Here is an 18,358-nt window from a genome sequence, read left to right as displayed (position 1 = left end):
GGAACCATCCTTTCTCCTACTCGACAGCGTACAAAGATCCTGCATGATGAACTAAAGATTTCAAATGTTGATTCTTCAGTCCACAATACCTTCTTCCAGTCTTCAGTAGTCCATTGGTGGTGTTTCATGGCCCAGGCAAGCCTCTTTTTCTTATTCTGATGTCTTAGCAATGGCTTTCTTGTTACAACTCCAAGTCTTCTCTTCACAGTTGAATCTGAGACTGCTTACTACGACCACTATTAAGTTGTGCTTGAAGCTGTTGTCCTGTGAGCTCCTATCATCAAGCTGTTGACTCTCACAAACTTGTCTTCTGATTCTGTTGTGGCTTTGGGTCTTCCAGACCTCTTCCTGTCAGAGCTTCCTCCAGTTTCTGAGAGTCTTTTAATGGTGAAGAAAACTGTACTCACTGACACCTTGACTTTCTTCACAATTTCTCTGTAGGAAAAACCTAAATTTTTAAGTGTTATGATGGTCTGTCTCTCTTCTATTGTTAATTGCCTTTTCCTCACCAATTTATATAGCAACACGCTACTTTCTGTAGTACAAATAATGCTCTGGAGGGTAGGGTGCCACGATGTGTTTCAACACTATGCAGACAGAGGGGGTTGTAAGTAATTAAGAAAAGTTGGGACACCTGTAGGATTTGTTAGCACCAACTTTCAAGGTTTGATCAACCTCCATTGCTACAGAACAGCTTTAAGTTGTTAACCCATTTCTTGTTCCCTGGAAAATGCCTTTTTGTGTAATTCTGAAATGTACATTATTTTTCAGTTTGGGGGAACCTTACCTTTTTTTTGTTTTTTTTTTAATCTCTGGCAGTTCACCACTTACCTTTGTGCCATTTCAAGCTATTCATTGCACTTGAACTAGTCGAGTTTCAATAAAAGATTGGAAAAACTGGGCGTTCTAAAACTTTTTACTGGTAGTGTTGGCATTAACCTGGTTACTTTTCTGTACATGTCAAGTTGGTAATCTTACTCGGTCAGGTCAGACGTAGTACACTCACACACGCACACGCACACGCACACGCACACGCACACGCACACACACACACACACACACACACACACACACACACATTCATATATACTTTGTAATTTAGCAGTTTTGCACTGTAATGTTTGTTGCCATTTATTTTGCATCCGTATTTTCCGAGCCGCCCCTGAAGGCAGCAGTGACTCAGCTGCTGCGGCCTCTAGCGGTCAGAGGAGGAACAGCAGCCGCCGCCACACGCTTCTCTCCAGCATCGGCGGTGCAGCATCTCTGCCTCACACAACCCGTCGGTCCGTCCTTCCTCCGGCTTGTTTGTCCGTCCGGAGGCAGCTGGAAGTTTAACCCGCACTCAGAAGCCGAGAGGCGGCGGCCATGAGCGCTGCGTCCCGCTGACATCCAGCATCCAGAGAGCCGCCGCAGCTGGAACCTACAATCCGAGCGTAGAGAGCGGAGGAGGGAGCACTGCAGCAGACATGCCGGGCCTGCTGCTCATCACACTGGCTGGTGAGTCTCTGTTTTCACATATTCCCAACCAGTCGACAGCACACACTGCAGCACACATTTCATATTTCACACCGGAGACGCGTTTTATGCGCAAAAACGCGCAACCTGCTGCAGAATATGGATCTTTGCAGACTTTGAAAAACATCACACATGCAGATAAAGTCACTCCTGCACGTTTTAACCCGCCGAGAGGATACAATGCTTCATGCTACAGTGATATCAGCATTAATAATAATAATTGTTAAAATTATTCATGGTAGAAAACAGGGTGTTGCCCGTTTTAATGAAGCTTCAATTCTATGAAGTGGATGGTTGCAGCTGAGCGGCGTGTAGGAGGCGCGCAGTGCACTTAAATCAGCAGCAGACACACTGCAGTGTCTGACACACACACGCACACACACACGCACGCACGCACGCACGCACGCACACGCACACACACACACACACACACACCAGCTGCTGGGCACGAGGAAGCATCCTCCTCATCATCACCAACAACAGACAAGTTGAAGCAGTTTTGCATCATTATGGATGAAAATAATGCAGTTTTTCTTTGGGGTTTTTTTGTCGTTTTTTTTTTTTAGAATATATACTTCCACATATGCAAATATCTAATTGTCAAGACTCTAAAATGTGCGAAAACTTCCCTGGATGTGTTTCAATTTCTTGTTTTTTCAACCCAAAATCTAAATATACTCGATATACGATGATTTAAAACAGCGGATTCTCACAGTACATTGTGTATGTGTGTGTCACTGTCACATTTGGATGTTTTTAGTTGACAAATGAACAGCATTTTGAGTATAAATAATAAGTTATTTGCAATTCATTGATGGTTTGTTAGAATATTCATATTGTATTTAGCAAAATAATCTGGAGATTAGACTTGCAGTTAACTGTTTAGACTCAGAAATGTGTGAAAATGACCCTCGACGTGTTAGAAATTCTTGTTTTCTCATCCCAGAATTCAAATATAATCAATATATAGTGATTTAAAATGAGAGGAAGGCAGCAGATTCTCACATTACAGAAGCAGGAACTAAATTAAACTGCTGGTTAACCATTTGGCACATATAAAAAGGACTGTGCCAGTATCTTATTTGCATATAATAAGTGACCTAGTTGACTGATTTCATTCCAATGCTTAAGGCTGTCTGTTTTGTAAATTATGGGATTTATTGATTAATTTATGGTTTATCAGAATATTCAGTTTATTTAACAAAATTATATCTAGAGTATATTTGCAATAATCAAATAGTTTTGACTGTAAAATGTGTGAAAATGAGCCTCAATTTGTTTGAAATTCTTGCTTTCTCGGTCCAAACTCAAAATATATTCAATATACAGTGATTTATAATGAGAGAAAATCTGCATATTCTCCCATTTCAGATGCAGGATTTCGATTAATTATCAAAATCAGGGCTGCAGCTGCCAATATTCTCATCATCAATTAATCTGCCACTTAGTTATTTGGCACAATAAATGTATATGTATATATGAAAAAGAAATGACACTTTGTTACTGTCACTTATTCTGTGAAAAACACAATTTTAAGTATAAATAATACATTATTTTATGATGTACTGGTTTATTAGAATATTCATAGCTTCTTTAGCAAAATAACCTGTAGATTAAATGTGCAATTAACTGTTTTGACTTTAAAATGTGTGAAATGACCCTTGATGTGTTTGAAATTCTTGTTTTCTCTGCCTAAAATCCAAATATATTAACTATATAGTGATTTGAAATGAGAGAAAAGCCACAGATCCTGACATTACACATGCAGAAGCTAAATTAATGATCAAAGCTGTTTCCATTCTTATTATGTTAAGCATTTTTGTGATTTTAACGATGTTTCATTGGAATATTTGTAGTTTCTTTGGCAAATAATCTGCAGATTATATTCAGTGTGAACTTTGAAGACTCTAAAATGGGTGAAAATGTGTTTAAATCTCTTATTTTCTTTAAGAGTCCAAAAACCCAAATATATTCCGTGTGCAATGGTTTATAACTAGAGAAAAGTAGCAGATTCTCATATAACCGAAGCAGGACAAATTACTTAAACAATTACCAATATTCTTGATATCAGTTTTTCTGCTGGTTAATCATTAAATATTGTATGTATAGAAAAACAATGCCATAAACCGGAAGCAAAATATATATTATATATTTAAATACAGAAAACCATCAGTAGATGACTGATGATTTGGATTGTAAATAACACATTTTTGTTGAATAATGGATGATTTGTGAACAGAATAAGTAGAATATTCAGTTTCGTCAGCAAATAATCTGCGTATTATATCTGACATTGTAAAAGGGCCCAGAATAATGTGTTTCTTTTTTTTGATTTTTCTGTTTTCGATAAATAGTCCAAAAATCCAAATATATTTATTATTATTCAGTGATTTCAAACAAAAGCAGCAACTCCTCAATCTCTATCATCAATCATAACGCAATCAGTTAATCTGCTTGTTAATCATTTGTTGCTTTAAAAATATATATAAAAGCAGCTGATACAGGCCAAATATATTCATTGCACTGTCACATTTAGATGTTTTTGCTTGAGAAAGGACTAAAACCATCAACTTATAATCAGAGCAGATAACTGATTTATGGATTTATTAGTACATCCGACACAATAACTTTATTATGATAGATCAGAACCACTTGTCTATCTGTTAAAGACTAACTCTGAGCATTATTTTTTATCCTCAACATCAGCAGAAGCAGCAGCAACAAAAAATCTGCTCACGTATGAAGTTTCAGTACTTTCTGCGGTTGTTTTTGTACGATTCAGCTCTCAGTGAAGACAAATTTCAGCTGTTTCTGGAGAAATATCGACATTTGTTATTGTGTCTGTAAAGACAACGCTGCAGTTTGTTTCTGATGTGGAAATTATTTTTTTAACCCTAAGATAAGACATTTTGGAGGCCTGATTAGTGGAGATAATTGGATGAGCGGCGTTTCCATGTCTCGTTGGGGCGAAGGGGATTTGGGGGAGGGTTCCAGCCCTTCATAAGCTGATCTGAGGGGTGTTAAGGCTCGGACCCCCGGAACATTATGTACGCTGAAGAGGAAAACATCCCCTCAGATTTCATGGGTCATGTGAAGCTGAAACTAAAGGAGTGCTGCAGTGCTTATAGAGACCTACATCCACAGTACAACAACAGAACTAAACGGCCATTATACACCATAAAACAATTCGAAAGAGCAAGAAAACAGAAAACTATAGTTAATTACAATAAAAATAATGTATATAATATGCAATTTAATGTGAATTTACATAGCGTGAAACATTTTATAAAATGTCAGCACACTCGTGAAAACATGACAATCCTTCAGGCAAAAAAAAAAACATTGATGCACATGAATAAAAATAAATAAATTTGTATAATAATATACATTGATTAATCCTCCAGTTGATTATTTGGTCCATAAAGTGGCAGAAATTAGGGAAAACTCCAACTCTCACAAAAGATACTAGCTTTTGAGCAATTTTGCTATTGAATGCTAACATTAGCATTAGCAAGCAACAGGAATACTAAAATCCAACTGAAATGTGAGTCATATTTTAAAGATATTACCTCAGAAAATATCTGAACTAGTCCCTCAGGTAGTTAAAGTCTCCAAAACTGTTACATAACTTGAAAAACTAGCTAAGGTCCTAATGACAGCTTAAAAAGTGCCGGATGTTAACCTGCTAATTGCTAGCAAATAACATTTAGTGGGGGCTGCACAGTGGCGTAGTGGTTAGCACTTTCGCCTTGCAGCAAGAAGGTCCCTGGTTCGCGTCCCGGCTTTCCCGGGATCTTTCTGCATGGAGTTTGCATGTTCTCCCTGTGCATGCGTGGGTTCTCTCCGGGTACTCCGGCTTCCTCCCACAGTCCAAAAATATGCTGAGGTTAATTGATTATTCTAAATTGCCCGTAGGTGTGAATGTGAGAGTGCTTGTTTGTCTTTGTGTGTGGCCCTGCGACAGACTGGCGACCTGTCTGGGGTGTCCCCTGCCTTCGCCCGAGTCAGCTGGGATAGGCTCCAGCCCCCCCCCCCGCGACCCTAGTGAGGATTAAGCGGTGTATAGATAATGGATGGATGGATGGATAACATTTAGTGTGGTGGCATGCTAAAGCAGCATAGTTGCTCACTAACAGTAACTCTCAGTAAATAATGTTAGCATTCCAATGATTTTCCTGTTGATTGCTAACATTGGTGGTTAATTAGCTATGTTCACACTAACATCTCAATCATATTTTAAAAAAATACTAACTATTAACATATCTGGATTAACATCTCAGCTACCTAAAGTCTCCCCCCTGCTGATATTTTTCTGGTTTCCCCATGCTATTGTTGTTACTAGCATTAGGACACATTGTTTGTCAAAATCCCAGTGAAATGGTGTTCAGATTTAAAAGGTGCTAACTATGGAGATAACTGAATTAGCATCTCAGTTACCTATAATATTGGAGAACAGAGCAGGACACCGGTACCCTCATTGGTAGCATTTTAGCATGCTAAAAGTTTTCCATTTTCCCACTCTTAATTTTACCATTGGCAATGTTTAGAGCAATGTCTGCATTAGCGTCTCTGATAGCAAAAAATCTCTAATATACAGAAAGTGACATTGGTGTCCTCACTGGTAGCTAAGGCAAATTGGTCTTTTAGAATGCTAACAATTTTCCTGCATCACAGTGCTAATATTACCATTTGCATGATTAGTGTGTGTTAGCCTAAAATCCCAGTGAAATGGTGTTCAGATTTAAAAGGTGCTAACTTTGGAGATAACTAAATTAGCATCTCAGTTGGTGATGATATTGGAGAATAGAGCAGGACACCGGTACCGACATTGGTAGCTACGTCAAATCAGTCTTTTAGCATGCTAAAAGTTTTCCAGTTTCTCACTCTTAATTTTACCAATGGCAATGTTAAGAGGAATCTGGATTGTTGTCTTTGATAGCTAAAAATCTCCAAATTACACAAAGTGACATTGGTGTCCTCACTTGTAGCTAAGGCAAATTAGTCTTTTAGCACACGAGCAGTTTTCCTTCATCCCAGTGCTAATGTTGCCACTAGCATGATTAGGCTATGTTAGCCATAAATCCCAGTGAAATGGTGATTATACTTAAACTAACTCTGAAAATATATGAGTTAGCATCTCAGTTAGCTATAATTTTCAAGAACAAACAAAATATCGGTACCCTCATTGGTAGCTAAGACACAGTCTTTTAGCATGCTAAATTTTTTTGGGTGTTTTTCTCCTCTTGATTTTACCATTAGCATTAGGAAGTAATGTTAAGAGGAGTATCTGAATTAGCATCTCTGATGGCTAAAAATCTCCAAACGACATAAAATTACATTGGTGTCTTCAGTGGTAGTTAAGCCAAAGTAGTCTTTTGGCACGCTAGTGGTTTTCCTGTATCCCAGTGCTAATGCTGCCATTAGCTTGAGTATACTATGTTGACTTTAAATAAAGTGAAATGGTGTTCATATTTAAAAGATACTAACTTTGAAATTCAGAATTAGCACCTCAGTTAGCTGTAATTTTCATGAACATAGCAGAATATTGGTACCCTCAGTGGTATCAAGTTGCTTGCTAACAATTATCTTGTATCCAATCGATAATATTAATCTTAGCACAAATAAGCCATGTTAGTCTTAAATCTCTGTGAAATGGTGGTCATATTTAAAATGTACTAACTCTGAAAATATTAAACACAACTTTGCTCCTATTACAGTCCCTGTACAATACCAGTTAGAGTACTTTCAACAAATCCAATGTGAGAAAAGTATAATTGTAGGGGCATTTTATAACTTCATGAGGGATTTTATCAATTCGTTCCTGGATTTTACTCGCTTTTTTGGTGGGATATGATAACTCAAACTGGCCACAGCAGCATGGAGAGATCCAGTCCTCTAAAAATAAATTATGCCATGCATTTTGTTTTACTGCACTCATCAATCAATACCAATATATCTTTAATGTCATTGTATATATACAACAATATTGAAGTGCAGTCCCTGGTAATACAAAAAACACAGTGTAAAGAGGTTTATTTTTGCATATTGATTATCTGTCCCTCGATATCACTCTGCAGTTACAAACTAACAAAGTCAAGTCCAGTTTTCATCACCTCATAGCATATGACTGCAAATATTTCTGTATGTATGTGGGTGCTGGATGAGTCATCAAAATATAAAACTGAGAGATTTTGTCATAAATATAGGAACAAGCTTTTTAAAAATTCATGACTTGCGCTGAAAAAGTTCTTCCAACCTCATTTGTAATTGTACGAGTGAGTCCTGGACGTTTCTCTATACAAATCACTTCGACTAACATGACTAACATCACTGGTTTTCACTGTGAAAGGATTTTCCTCTCAGCATCTGTAACATTCGGTTCGGTGATGAACTTCTGAGGGTATCTCCCCCTCCAGGAGCTGCCCTGGTTCCCCCTATGACACCCGGCCTCCTCGTCCAGCTCAGCATGGAGCTTATCTGTGCTAAGCTGATAAGGCTAACTCAGCCGTTCAGTCCCTGCTCCTGGTAGATTTTTCCAAAGTAATTACACTGCAAACTTGCCTTTGTAGACAGAGATTTGAAGGTCACTGTGCGGTTGTGAAACTTGGATGTGTGGTCTGAGAAAGATGTGCTTTTATGTGTTATTTGGATGCAGAGTTGAGGCTTTATCTGTTTTTGCAGGAGCCGGTGATGTGTTGGAGGCATGAAATTCAATTGACTGTCTGTGTCTACTGGTAGTTGGCTTAGAATTAACATATATTGATGTTTCTCATTTGCTACGGACTCTCAGTCAGCACAGCAGGTTGTTTTAAAGTCTCCCTGTGGAGGATTTTGTTATTACACAAGGGATGTGCCAAAAATAAGACTACTGAGGGACTGGAAGTGTCTATGATGAAGTTAGCAACTGGTTTAGTCACTGAAAGGCCATTGATGGCAAATGGGAGGCCAACAGGCAACTCAGCTTCCTCAGGAACATTTCAGTATACCTGAGTTATAATGTCTAGTTGCCAAAATATTGTAGAAATAGGCTCTGTCAGGACACTTTGACTTCACATTTGAACACACTGGGAACCCTTTAGGGTCATATTTTTGATGTGCAGAGTGGTCAAATCGACCTGTAAACCTCATTGAATGTCAAATAATAGATGTCAGATATTCTCTGCCGATGTCGTCGTTGCTGCTCCTTTTCAGGTAACGAGAGGTTTGCATTGTAACATGTGGTAAATGTTGTGAAGGAAGTATTTTAAACCCAATGGAGATATTTTCCTAACATTAACCAAGTAGTTTTAAATGTAATCAAACAGGAAGTGAAAAATTAAGTCACAAAACAAAATGAACCAAGTGAAAAAAACGAACGATCCCATGGACGACACAAACCCCAGTGTCCTCGGTACATATGTTAACGGTTAATTGTTAATCGATTAATTATATCCATTAATAATTTCACCAAATCATCAGAAAATGTTTTGTAGATTATCTGTTTGAGGAGATGGAGGACTCCAGTTTGTTTTCTGTGTCTAGAATATTGTAGCAACCTGAAGACGATGTCCATTATAGTGGCATTATGGAGGTTTGGCTAGCAGTGGGGTACCATGACAAAGACTGCAGTGGTGGTTACTGGGTCCCGGCCAGAACTACTAAGACAGCATTCATGTAACTGAGTGGCTAATGTAATCAAGCCTTTTTTTCAGCAAATGTCATGTGCCAGAGCTTGAAAATAGCCCTATCAGCACATGTAGTAATGACCACTGTACTTTTAACAATTAGTCGATTATTGATTGATATTGCTGCCGACTGTTGGTTAAGAAAATTGTTTAAAATTTGCATCCTTAGTCCTGCATGATATTACACCACCTGCACTTCAGCAACCCTTTCACGAGGCTCTTTTAAACTGGAAAAACTTTAGTGATATATAACCTAACACCTGGGCATTGCTTAAGTGCTTAACCACTTTTATATTAACCTGGACGCATCAAGGCATATTCTTCTCAAAGAAAAGCATCTGATCAGTACGTTCAGAGTGAAGTATCTTCGACTTGGTACCTCATATCTTGGTTCCGGTGTTGTCAGCATTCGGCGAAAACCTTTGTTGTCCACAACATTGTAAGGGCGAAGGTCCTTGCAAATAAACATGGCGATGGACTTGGTAATACTCATAGCTCTCGGCGACGCAAATGGAAACTTTGTTTTAAAAAGTGAATCAAGTGTAGGCTGACTATAAGCTGTTCAAAGGTTAGGATTTTTCTCCTCTGCGGCAAACTCATTATGATGACATAATTTTGTGAGACAGTTCTTACCGATAGCATAGTCTTCATCCAGTTTCCCATCATCGGTATTATAAAAGCCGAAGTGGGCCCAGACTTTTTTTTGTTTTTTTAAGTTGCTTTTTGGCCTTTTTCGGTTTTATTTTTGATAGGCGCAGTGAGAGACGGACAGGAAATGGGGGAGAAGAGTGGGGGGAAGACATGCAACAAAGGGCCGCGAGCAGGAATCAAACCCGGGCCGCTGCATCGGAGACCAGCCCCTGTACATGGGTCGCCCACTGAACCCACTGAGCTATACGGGTGCCCCGGGCCCAGACTTTTGATGAGAAATTTGTTTCCCACTGTTCACCATTTATTTGTTATTCTCAGTTAGTGTTCTTCTTTGGTTAAGTTAACTTTCGTCATTCAGTGATACGTGCCACCGCATAGAGATTTAAAGTAGCGACGCTGGGAACTGACAGTGGGGACTGAACTCCAAATGGAGCTTCTTTTTTTAATTAATGAAAATATCGATATTTGCCAACAGTGTATCAATTCTCGTATTTGAGGTCCTAAAACAATGATATATCGGCATATTGATCTTTTGTCCCACCCCTACTTAATAGTTCTGCTACCAACAACCGTTACCCTATTGATTAACTTACTGGCCATTTTCCCCTTTAGTTGAATAATCTAAACCAATAACTTTCTTCCAAAAAGGCAAAACGAACATTACAATGAAGTTCATTTTACCTTGACAGACTGTATATCACTGTTTAATGCAGCAGCATGCACATTAAATTTCAAAACTGTAGTGGTAAAGTGGAATCTCCAATGTAATAGAAATAAACAAAAAAGAGGGCTAGTTAATTAGGTCAGTAGCAGTATATTTAACAAAGTGCATCATGGACACAGTGGATATTTTAGAAGCACATAGCAGCTAAACCAACTACTTTACCACTTACTGTGTATTTTTTCTGCTACTGTGGTTATAGATTCCAATTTGATGTAAATGCAACAGAATTTACAGCGCAGACAGTGTTTTTAACTCATGTGGATGATGAACTTGTCAGATTGTTGTGGATTTAAAATCATGATTTTGGCCTTGAAGTGACTCCTGGTTAGCATGTCATCTTAACTGGATGCGTTTCAGTCAGAATTTCACACTTGTCTAACAACAGAAACAAAAAATATGTAAATTAGAGCTGCTATATTGGGACTTTAACTGTATTAAGATAGACAGGGAGCAGGAAAGACGTCGGCAGATGTAAAGTGTCTCATCTATGTTTTCTACTGTATTGTGTTGGGCTGTTGTGGTACATCACCAAAACCCTTTCCAGTGTACAACCACTTTTTAGTTCTTTGATCATATTATACACATCCATGCTTTTGAAACCGTGGACTTTGCTGCAGCCGACATGGTCAAAAACTGTAGCACTAAATGCAGCTGACCAGTGACTCGAGCCAAAAACTACTGATGTCATGAAGCAACAATTACGCAATTATATCAAAGAAAACCAATTATTGTGATAAATTCATTTCATTCATTCATCTGCATTGTTTGTTTTTTTTGAGAAACTTTTTTTTCAACCTCCTCCAATAACTTCTTATATTTACAACACCCCTCTATAATTGAGTAAGACGAGCTCAGACTAGTCCTGGCAGTATTTGAGGTTTCAGTCACTGTTTACTCAGTGGGCTGAGCATTTCATTACCACTGCATTAGCTGTACTGCACGATGTTCCCAGACATTCCTCTCGGGTATATGGCAATAACGCCGCATCAGGGAGTGCGCTTTAAAGACTGAGGCGAAGCTACATCAGCACCAACATAGCAAATTTACAAACCTTATCTCGGGCTTGGCAAGTAGCATCCAGCCTTTCAGACAAATACCCAAAAATCAACAAGCAATCAGGACATAGAAGCCGCACACAGTTGGTGTTATCTTGCTGATTGTATACAACTCTACTTTCTAAAACTCAAAATTTCATCATCTCCTCAGATGAGATGAATGCTGTACAGCCTGTGAGCACGTTTCTGGATTCGGCACAGTGTTGACTCTGGGTTTTGGAATAAAAACAACCCAGCCAGAGCTCTTCTCCATTGGGTGATAGATCCTTTATCGGCCTTCCCTCCCATTCATCCTTCCACCTCCATCCTCCCTCACCCGCCTTCCTCACCGTCCTTGGAGCTGCTCACCAGATCAGTAATTCTCAGCAAGCAGGACATTTATATTTAGTGACAAGTTCTTGCAGTGCTTTAAATGATAAATTCTTTTTTTATGCTTTCAACAATCCACACAAAGCCTCTGCGTCTGTGTGCTGCACTGTTTGCTTGTTTGCTCTACTAATGAAAAATTCAGCATCCAGCTCAGATGTGTCTGGATTGCATTGTGAGTCAGTGCACTGTGTTGGAGAAGAGACTTTGATCAGCTCTTGTACATCATGAAATTCATCATCCCCACAGGATGAATCTACTAATTTTGGTGACCTGTCTGTGACCTGAAGAAATACCTGAACATCTACCTTGTAGATTGGAACTCATAATCTAAACATCTACCTCATAGATTGGAGCTAAAGTTTGTACAGACGTTCATGGTTTCCAGATGATAAAACCTACTTAATGTGTGAATTGCTGGCTTTCCTGGCCGTTTCCCCTTCAACTTCGAACATATCCTGAGAAATATTCTAATATCTACCTTGTAGATTGGAACTAAATAGCTGAACATATTATTGATTGTAGGTGAAGTTTATATGGACATTCATGGTTCCCAGAGGATTGTTTTTATGTAATTTCACCAGCAAGTTCTCACTTTACTTGAGAAATATCTCAATATCTGTCATGTGGGTTGGAACTAAAGTTTGTACAGACATTCATGGTTTCCAGAGGATAAATCCTACTGAGAGTGTGAATTGCTGGTTTTTCTGGTAGTTTCACCTTCGAGTTCCTACATACACCGAGATATTTCTTGACATCTGCCTTGTGGATTGAACTAAATATCTTATCTATAACAGACATTCATGGTTCCCAGAGGATGAATCTACTAAATTTGATGACCCACTTGTTCTTTCTGTAGTTTCACCAATAAGTTCTCACTTACCTTGAGAAATATCTCAATATCTGTCCTGTGGGTTGGAACTAAAGTTTGTACAAACATTCATGGTTCCCAGAGAATGAATTCTACTAGTTTAGGAGACCTGCTCACAAAGAAGATTTGAACTAAATGTCTGAACATCTACATTATAGACTGGAACTAAATATCTTAATATGTACCTTGTTTATTGGAGCTAAATTTTGTACAGATATTCATGGTTCACAGAGGATGAATCCTACCAGTTTTGGTGACCCACTTGCTCTTTCTGTACTAACACTAGCAAGTTCGGACTTATCCTGAGAAGTATCCTAACAACTACCTTGTAAATTGGAACTAAATATCTTAACATATTATTGATTGTAGGTCAAGTTTATATGGATATTCGTGGTGCCCAGAGGATGAATCCTCCTCTTTTCGGTGACCTACTTGTTCTTTCTGTACTTACACGAGCAAGTTCCTACTTATACTGAGAAATATCTTAACATCTATGGAACTAAATATCTTAATATCTACCTTGTTGATCAGAGCTAAAGTTTGTACAGACATTCATGGTTTCCAGAGGTTAAATCCTACTGAGTGTGTGAATTGCTGGCTTTTCTGGTAGTTTCACCCTCAGGTTCTTACATATCATGAAATATTTCCTATCTGCCTTGCATATTGAAACGAAATAGCTTAACATATTGTCATTTGTAGCTAAGGTTTGTACAGACATTCATGAATCTCGCTAATTTTGGTGACCCACTTGTTTTTTCTGTAGTTCCACTAGCAACTTCTTACTTTAACTGAGAAATATCTTGTGTTGTGGATTGGAATCAAACTTTGTACAGACATTTGTGGTTCCCAGAGAATGAATCCTACTTATTTTGGTCATCTGTTGGCTTTTCCTGTTGTTCTACCAATATGTTCTCACGTATCCTGAGAAATATCTGAACATCTGTCTTGTAAGTTGTAGAATTAAAGTTTGTACAGACATTTGGGGTTTCCAGAGGATAAATCCTACTGAATGTGACTTGGCATTTCTATTTTAACATCTTGTAGACTGAAACAAAAGTTTACGTAGACATTCATGGTTCCCAGATGATAATTCCCACTAATCTTGGTGACCTGCTAGCTTTTCCTGCAGTTCCACTCCAATTTTTCAGGTATACAAAGAGATATCACAACGTCTTCTCATGTCGAAGTAAAGTCTGTGCAGCCATTCATGGTTCCCTGTGGATGAAACATGCTAATTTTTGTGACCTGCTAGTTTTTCCTGTAGGTCAACCACCAAGTATTCACTTATCCCGAGAAATATTGTAACATCCAACTTGTGGATTGTAGCTAAACTTTGTACAGTCATCCGTGGTTCCCAGTGGATGAATCCTACCAATTTTGTTGACTTGCTGACTTTTCCTGTAGTTCCACCTGTAATATCTCATGTATCCTGACCATTATCGAAACGTTTTGTAGTATGGAGTTCAGGTTTGTGTGAACATTCATTGTCCCAGAGGATAAATGCTGAGTGCTGGTGGAGCAGACTGGTTCTTAATACTAACTAGCTAATATCAGCATGCTAACACGCTAGGCTAAGAGGGTTATTATGGTAAACATTTTACCAGCTTAGCATATTAGCATTGCTAATCTGACCATTTTGCTCAAAGCACCATTATATCTTATAGAACAGCTAGCATGACTGGACACTCTCGTACCATCAATAATTCCTCTCTTTTTTTGGAGTATTTTATTATTTTTGTCATTTTCACATTACATTGTACACTTATGTTGATTCATAATTCCTCATAAAACTTTTTAGGAGGTTAACAAAAAGCATTCAGATGCTTTTCCTACATTTTCCAGAAAAAACCATATTGCTAATCGACGGATGTTAGCATGTTAAGACACTAGACTGAGATGGTGAACGTGGTAAACATTATACCTGCTAAATATAGGAGTTTTAGCATTGCTGCTGATTGCTGGTGCCAAAGTACAGCCTCACAAGCTGGATTTCTATTCAAATGCACCCCAAATTTTGAAGGAATTTCCATAAAACTACTGCAAGTAAATGTAAATTTATTAGCATTTCAATGTACTACCATTATGCAAATATTTTGAATCGAAATGAGCCGTTAGTGTAGCTAAATTCTCCAGATGGATGCCACTGAGATTGCAGAAGAAGAACTCGTAAAGTGTGGTGTAATTAAAAAAACACAAAACAAAAAAAACCTTGATTTTTCAAACATGCACAAAACCATTAGTGATTTAGAAATTCAAATCTCTAATAGTGGAGACCATCAGTATTCTTCCACATAGATGAGATGTTTTTGTTTAGAATTTATGCTCCTGGAGATTTAGTTTTTATCCCTGCGCACATATTTTCGCAAAATTTAAGATTTTTTTCCTTAATTTAGGCAGATTTTATGCGCAGATTTTTAAACAAAATGTAGGCAAACCCACATTAGAACTTTTTAGGAAGTTGTTTTTGTGGCACATTTATAGCAAACTCTGACAGTCGAACCTCGTCGCAGATCGAACCACTGGACTAAGAATAAAGGGATCAGTCGGATGGCCGGAAGCCCTTTAAGCTGCTGCATGTCGAAGATAAACATGTGAGTCGGCAGGAGGTTTGTGGATCTGTTGGTGGCTGCAGGCCAAACATGCTGCAGACATGTTTCAGACATGTCGGCCGTGATATGATAATCTGCTCAGTCAGACGCCATCTGTGGTCTCCATGAAGGTGACTGTTGGAGATTAGCGATGACTGGATGAGCGAGCGAGCCGATGAATTAATAAGTGGACGGAAATTAAACGGCTGACTGAATGAAGGATGAGCAGGTGATGCTAGCGGCTCCACTGACTGATAAGGCTCCATCAGGGGTTTAAAAGCCGTAATTAACAGACGTAATAATGAAGAATACATCATTTATATTGTAGGTGAGTTATAATTAGAGCTGCAACTAATGATTATAGTCATTGTTGATCATTCTGTTGATTATTTTCAACAGGTTTTGTTGGTAAAATGTCAAAAGATAGCGGAAGAGAAAAGAGTGTCCAAGAGAAAACCAACAAAACCAAAGATATTCAATTTACTGTGAAAGAGGAGGAAAGAAACCAGAAATATTCACATTTAAGAAGCTGAAATAAGCACATTTTCTCTAATACTTGATTCATCGATTATCAAAATAATTGGTGATTAATCTAGTCGACAACCAATCAAGTAACCAACTAATGCAGCTGTCTTTAAAAAAACATTAATAAGAATTTTTTTTTAAAATTTGGAATAGAATTAAATTCCTTTATTGTTGTTGTATTGTTATTGGCTGAAACATGAAATTAGGCAGCAATTCTGTCCATGTGATCACAAAATCATAAAGAAATGTGCAAATATATATACATTTTTAACATTTAAAGCTGCACACTTGATGAATTCTAGACTCCTCTATGAATTTATTCATGTTTGTAGATGCAGGTGACTCACTTTTAAACTCTTATAAACAGTATGTCAGCCACATATGAATGAACCAGTGAAAAATAGACTTTATTAATGTAATTTAATGTATTAATTCATTAAAATACCAATTGAAGGAGTTCACAGTGACTTTAGAGGGCAGCAGTGGAGATAAGAGCTCTGTGATGCTCTAACAGTAAATTCAATCACTTTAGTGTATAATTCAGTTCACTGTCTCTACTGTTTCTCTGCTGAGCAGCAAGGAAAATGATTTAATCTGACAATTCACTAAAGTTTGTTTGACCTTTTTGTTAGATTTTGAGTTGAATTTTTTTGCTGTTTTAAAGCAACACACTGTAACACAGTCATAAACAGAAATGTACAGTATTTGTGTTTTTACATATATTAACCCTCTGAACAGCTTCTGGGCATTTTTTAGCTCCTGTCACATTTTTCTTCACTGTGGGTTCATTTTTCTCTGCAATATAAAGTCCTGCACCTCAATGGAAACAATGTTCGTGCTGTAGGAAAAAGTTAAAATGTCACAAAAACGGATTTGGATGAAATTTTCAGGGAAGGTTAGAAATGACACAAATACCAAGTTTCTTAGGTTTTGGCAGTGATGTAGCTGGATCCATGGATTTGTTAAAGATTCCTGTATCATTGTGAGATAGCGGCACGACATCACTGTAACTATGACAACAAGTGAATAGTGCGTCAGCTGCCTGCTGACGATCACATGATTGTGGTCCTACTACAAATCCACCACTGCGGACTTATCGGGACTTCTCCGTCGGTAAAACAAGGAACAATTGATTCCATTGCTCAGTGCGAGGTCATTTTGTTTGTGGATTCATCTATATGAAATGGACACATTCTATGTTGCCGGGATTTCTGATCATCAATAACTAATAAAAAATGCTGCATTTCTGACAATGCCATATGGAGGAATGAACAACCTTGGAGGAGTACTGTGCTCTCTGAATGTTTTTGTAGTTAAGTTATGTTAAGGGAACAAATTAAGGTTGAAAAAGTCAATAGTAATCTATCAGTGTTTCCTCTAGGATTTTTCTCAGCAGCTGTGGCAGGCTCTCCGGGGAGCCGTGACGCGTAAACAAATTACATTTGATGGCAGATTTTACTGTTACAACTTATTTATTGAATAGCCAGTTGAAATGGCTTTTTAAAGGCTAAATGTAAAAAATAAATAAATAAATAAAAATAAATATTTGAACTAGCTCATCTGAAAATGCAGTCAGCAGTTAAATCATGGCGTACATATTAGCTTAATGCTATCAATAATTCACTCATGTTAGTGACACTGAGTTGGCACCGGGCCCAATAACAGAAGCTACCGATATGCTACGTAACATTAGCTGGACATCAATATTTTGCGAATGTCTAACTTGTAAAATCTATTATGAGTTATCTAAGCTAATAACTTTTCTCCGGTAAGTTGCTGCCCTATTTTCCAAGACGACACTCCTCTGACTCTCAGACCTGGTGTCTGGGTGCTTGACGTGACGTCACCTTCAAGGCCGCGCTCTAACGTCGTATTAACCCCCCAAAGAGTAGATACTGAGACAGATAGTTATCTGTAGTTTACCTTAGTACTCACGAGTACCCGACCCAGTGCAGGACTCTGCTGTGAAGGTGGAGACATGCGGCGGTGGTGTATTTGCGACAGTAACAAAAAAAAAAAAAGAAATTTGAAGGAGCGGCAGCTAGGATTTAGGAATGGCGGGCCGCTGCTTCTGAATGAATGTAGAGGAAACACTGTCTATAGTCTCTCATATGTCCAACTCTCCTAAAACCTCGAAGTGTTTAAATTCTAGTTACCATATGTTACCGTTCAAAAGTTTGGGTTCAGTTGTCCTTATTTTTGAAAGAAAAGCATTTTTTGCAGTGAAGATAACATTAATCAGAAATACAGAAAAATAAAATAGAATAGTCATTTACCACAATGTCTGGACTAGACATTGTTAATGTGGTAAATGACTATTAAGCTACCATAGCTGACCATAGCTGGAAATGGCTGATTTTTAATGGAATATCTCCATAGGGGTACAGAGGAACATTTCC

General features: G+C 38.1%; 1 protein-coding gene across 1 annotated transcript in view; it reads left to right on the top strand.

Moving 5' to 3' along the window:
• The first annotated feature begins 1,223 nt into the window (after positions 1–1,223).
• podxl2 (podocalyxin-like 2) overlaps positions 1,224–18,358 on the top strand; it is a 40,068-nt gene continuing 22,933 nt past the window's right edge. Inside the window, exon 1 of the mRNA XM_023267618.3 lies at positions 1,224–1,497. Within this exon, the coding sequence (XP_023123386.1) occupies positions 1,467–1,497 (31 nt within the window). The 5' untranslated portion in view covers positions 1,224–1,466. The remainder of the gene's footprint in view (positions 1,498–18,358) is intronic.

Source organism: Amphiprion ocellaris, chromosome 5 (assembly GCF_022539595.1).
Source record: "Amphiprion ocellaris isolate individual 3 ecotype Okinawa chromosome 5, ASM2253959v1, whole genome shotgun sequence".
In the NCBI taxonomy this organism is placed as follows: Eukaryota; Metazoa; Chordata; class Actinopteri; family Pomacentridae; genus Amphiprion; species Amphiprion ocellaris.
This window is presented reverse-complemented; position numbering and strand designations above follow the sequence as displayed.